The sequence below is a fragment of the Solanum pennellii genome, chromosome 3 (genome assembly GCF_001406875.1).
Source record: "Solanum pennellii chromosome 3, SPENNV200".
NCBI lineage: Eukaryota > Viridiplantae > Streptophyta > Magnoliopsida > Solanales > Solanaceae > Solanum > Solanum pennellii.
This window is the reverse complement of record NC_028639.1, coordinates 49,790,277-49,794,232: the sequence shown is the minus strand read 5'-3', so window position 1 is coordinate 49,794,232 and position 3,956 is coordinate 49,790,277. Positions and strand designations below refer to the sequence as shown.

General features: G+C 28.6%; 1 protein-coding gene across 1 annotated transcript; it reads left to right on the top strand.

Moving 5' to 3' along the window:
* The first annotated feature begins 3,128 nt into the window (after positions 1–3,128).
* Positions 3,129–3,701, top strand: LOC107013873 (14 kDa proline-rich protein DC2.15-like). Its single transcript, XM_015213754.2, has one exon. The coding sequence runs from the start codon at positions 3,187–3,189 to the stop codon at positions 3,514–3,516; it is 330 nt and encodes a 109-aa protein (XP_015069240.1). The 5' UTR covers positions 3,129–3,186; the 3' UTR covers positions 3,517–3,701.
* Positions 3,702–3,956: the final 255 nt, after the last annotated feature.

Here is a 3,956-nt window from a genome sequence, read left to right as displayed (position 1 = left end):
ATAATATTGTTTTTTCCTACTCAACTATAGAATGGAACCATTACAAAAATAAATAATGACAATGGGTGTGGATTTATAATTAAGGTCTCAAGTAATTAATAGTCGTTGATGTTGATGAGTATCCATTTAATAATTTTGAGAAAAAAAATGAGCTCGTTTTGTCCCAATTTTCACGTTCTTTTCCATTTGATAATAAATTAGGATGAAATAATTTATCATCGGAGTACAATATCAAGATGAAATTTGTCTTGACATAGTTATGTTTATTGAGAACAAATTTTGAGTTCTCAATTAAGATCAAGCATTTTACATTTTGATTTGAAATGGTTTCAATTAAACAAAAATGTATTATAGTTGATGAAAGTATGGGAACTAAGTTTATTCCTTTGATAGCTGGAATTTCTAATTAAATATAGGGAAAAGAGTCTGATATATCCCTCAACTTTGTCATTTGGAGCTGATATACCCCTCGTTATAAAAGTGGCTCATATATGCCCTTACCGTTATACAAACGGCTCACATATACCCCTGCCATTACAAAATGGCTCACATATACCCTTCATTTAACGGAAGTTAATAAATTAGTTTAAAATTTATATTTATTACTTCTAATTTTTTTTAAAAAATTATTAAGGGGTATATATGATTCTTCTATCAAAGTTCAAGGTATATTTTAATTTTTTTTCATACATAAATTATTTTTTGACTTCTTTTATTATAATTATTTGAGTTTCTTATTCTTATTTTGTTTTTTCTTTCATTCCTAAGTTTAAAGAGAAAAAAAATAAACTATTTTTTTTGTGTGTATTGTAATTTGATTTCGTATTCGAAGAAAAAATTTGGTCATCTACAATAAGTTTTACAAGAATATTAGTGAAACATAAATAAATTTGATTATCAAAATAATAATTATAAATTAGTCATTGAAATAAAAAAAAGTCAAAAAAAATATGTTTGACGAGGATTAAATTTACTCATATAGGATTTTATTTTTTGGAAAAAAATAATAAAAATTTAGATTAAAATTATTTTTTTTCATTTCCGTTAGAGGAAAAGGCTATATGTGAGCCATTTATTTACAAGTAGGGGTATATATGAGCCACTTTCATAACAAGGGGTATATCAGCTCTAAATGACAAAGTTGAGGGGTATATCAGATCCTTTTCCCTTAAATATATACCAGTGCAAGCTAACATGCAATTAAATAGATCTAGCACATGCAGGAATCAGCTAATTAAGGCACTAACTACGTACTAAGTATGAATGAAATCAAATCCTTAACACTTTAAGTACCCCGCAAGCCATGCAGTACCTTTACGTGTCAATTCAGATGTTATTTTTTATTGATTCCCTTTATTGTAAGCGAAATTGATAAGTCACATTTTAGAAAATTAAAGTTATTATCCTTCTTCATAATTTATGTGACATTTTTTTTTATTTTTCTACATTAATCAACGAATAAGTCACATTTAAAAAAACTTACTCATTTCGTCCAATTAATGTGGCTATTTCCGTTTTCTAGATTGTTTTTTACATACAGTAAAATCTCTATAAATTAATACAGATGGAATCATGTAATATTATTATTTTATAGAGATATTATTTAATCGATAAATTAATATTTATTAATTTAAAGAACGATTTGATATTTAATGAAGGTTAGTTTATAATATATCATAATCATTGTATCTTACTAAATTATATATTATATTTATTGATTTCACACTTTAAAAAAAATATACATAAACTACAACAAATACATAAAAATTATTGTATCTTACTAATTTCAACCTTGTGATGTTGGGATAATAAGAGCTTTCAAGATGTATTATCGAACAGATTTTATCGTAGGATATTAGAAGACTATAAAGTGGGACAAACTAATCAGGAAATATTAATGTTTTGGATACTATCAATTTTGCAATTCATGTTTGGACAACAAGTATATCTCAGACAATAGCATGTTGCTTTCAACACTGTGCAATTCGTTCGGGGGATGCAATCTCAAAGAATTTGAATGAACCTACTTGTGAAAACATCATTCATGAACCTGAGGTTATTGACGAATAATCCTGGTTAGTACAATAAAATAGATGTCAATAACATGTTGAATTATCCGGGTGAAAGTGATACATGTTTAGAGGTCCCGACCTTAGAAGAAATTGCGAATAGCATCGGGAAAATCAATGTTGATGATGAAGTTGCAGATGGTACTATATCTTTGGAACCAATTACGCATAAGGAAACACTTATAACATTCATAACTCTTCACATTTTATGGTGCAGTTCGAAAAGCCAATACCGGAGCTCTTGGATGCAATAAGAAAAGTTAGAGATGAACTTCAATTAGATTTAAATTTTAAGAAAAAACATAACAATATAGAATCATATTTCACTAAATTGTCTTCGATATATTAGTACTATTAAAGAATTATTAATTTATGATATTAATGAGACCACATATTTATATAGGGTTGTCTGGAAATATATTATCTTGATTTTTCACTGATCCAAGTCGGGACCGAAGAAAAATATTATTTTAAAAAGAAAATTAATTTATCGAGTATTAATTTAGAGAGATTTTACTGTATATTGGTTGTGTCCCATATGTTTAAAAAGACAGTTATGTGACTTTTGTGGGAAAAAATGATAGTTATATGGATGTAATTATCATATATATGGATTAAAAATAGGTCAAATCCATCGGTGATCTCCTAAAGTTGTCACTAAAATTCACTTGGACATATTAACTATGCTCTATTCATTTTAGACACCTTATGAAGGGTCTCGTTGTGACATAGTGTTATTTTGACATTTATTTTACTATCACCCAAATATACAAATGTGTGTAATACGCTCGTTGATTACTTGTCAAAGTAGCGAATCAAATAAAAATATGTGATATATATAGAAAAATAATTTTCAAATAATGACTTTAGATTAGAAAAAAATGGCCACAATACTGATTACATGCAATTCTATAATAGATGTAGCATGTGCAGGAAACATGTAATTAAAGTACTAACTATACTAAAGTATTAATTAAATCAAATCCTAAATATTTTAAAAGCCATGCACTACCAATAGGCAATATTCAACTAGTTTAAATAGCCATCGTTACTAGCACATGAATTCAATCATCAATTAAACTGCATAATTAATTAGGCCTAACCTTAGCTTGTTGACATGGCTTCCAAAAATCAGGCCTCTATTACCCTTTTCTTATCACTTAATCTCCTCTTCTTTGCTCTTGTAAGTGCAGACTGTTCAACTGATATTTTGAAATTTGGGGCATGTGCTAATATACTTACTGATTTGGTGGGTGTAATTATCGGGACTACTCCAACTTCGTCATGCTGCAGTTTGATTGACGGACTGGTGGATCTAGAGGCCGCGGTTTGCTTGTGCACAGCCCTAAAAGCAGATGTGCTGGGAATTAATTTGGATATACCACTCTCTCTAAACATCCTTCTCAATGTCTGTGGAAAAAAATATCCTACTGGTTACACTTGTTAATTGAAAAATTATTATTTGCTTGTGAACGATCGATCGACCTCTTGTTCAGAATAAGTAAGCTTTGCATACATATATAAATGCAGCTTCATCACTTCACTTTACTTTATTTACTAATTCTGTCATGTTTATGTATCTTAATCTTTTTGGACATGTCAATTCAATAAATGAAATGTTGTTTCTATTCACTTTTTCATTTCTCTAGATTCATTTAATCGCAAACAAAAATTGATTTAATGATATATGACACTTGGGCTTAACTCAACCCCAAAAGGTAGCTCATAATGAGAGATTATCCTTGATAGAGGACTCTGTACTTGATGATCACTCAAACTCCATTAACACTACTCACTGGAAAAACTTAAGCTGAGAAGAGAAAAGAGAGATTTTGTTGAGTGAATGAAGAAAAAAGAATGAATGAGTATTGTTATATCACAATGTAT

What these genes read in the sequence shown, in the direction of transcription:
- LOC107013873 (XM_015213754.2), top strand. Translation starts at nt 3,187, where the DNA reads ATGGCTTCCAAAAATCAGGCCTCTATTACCCTTTTCTTATCACTTAAT.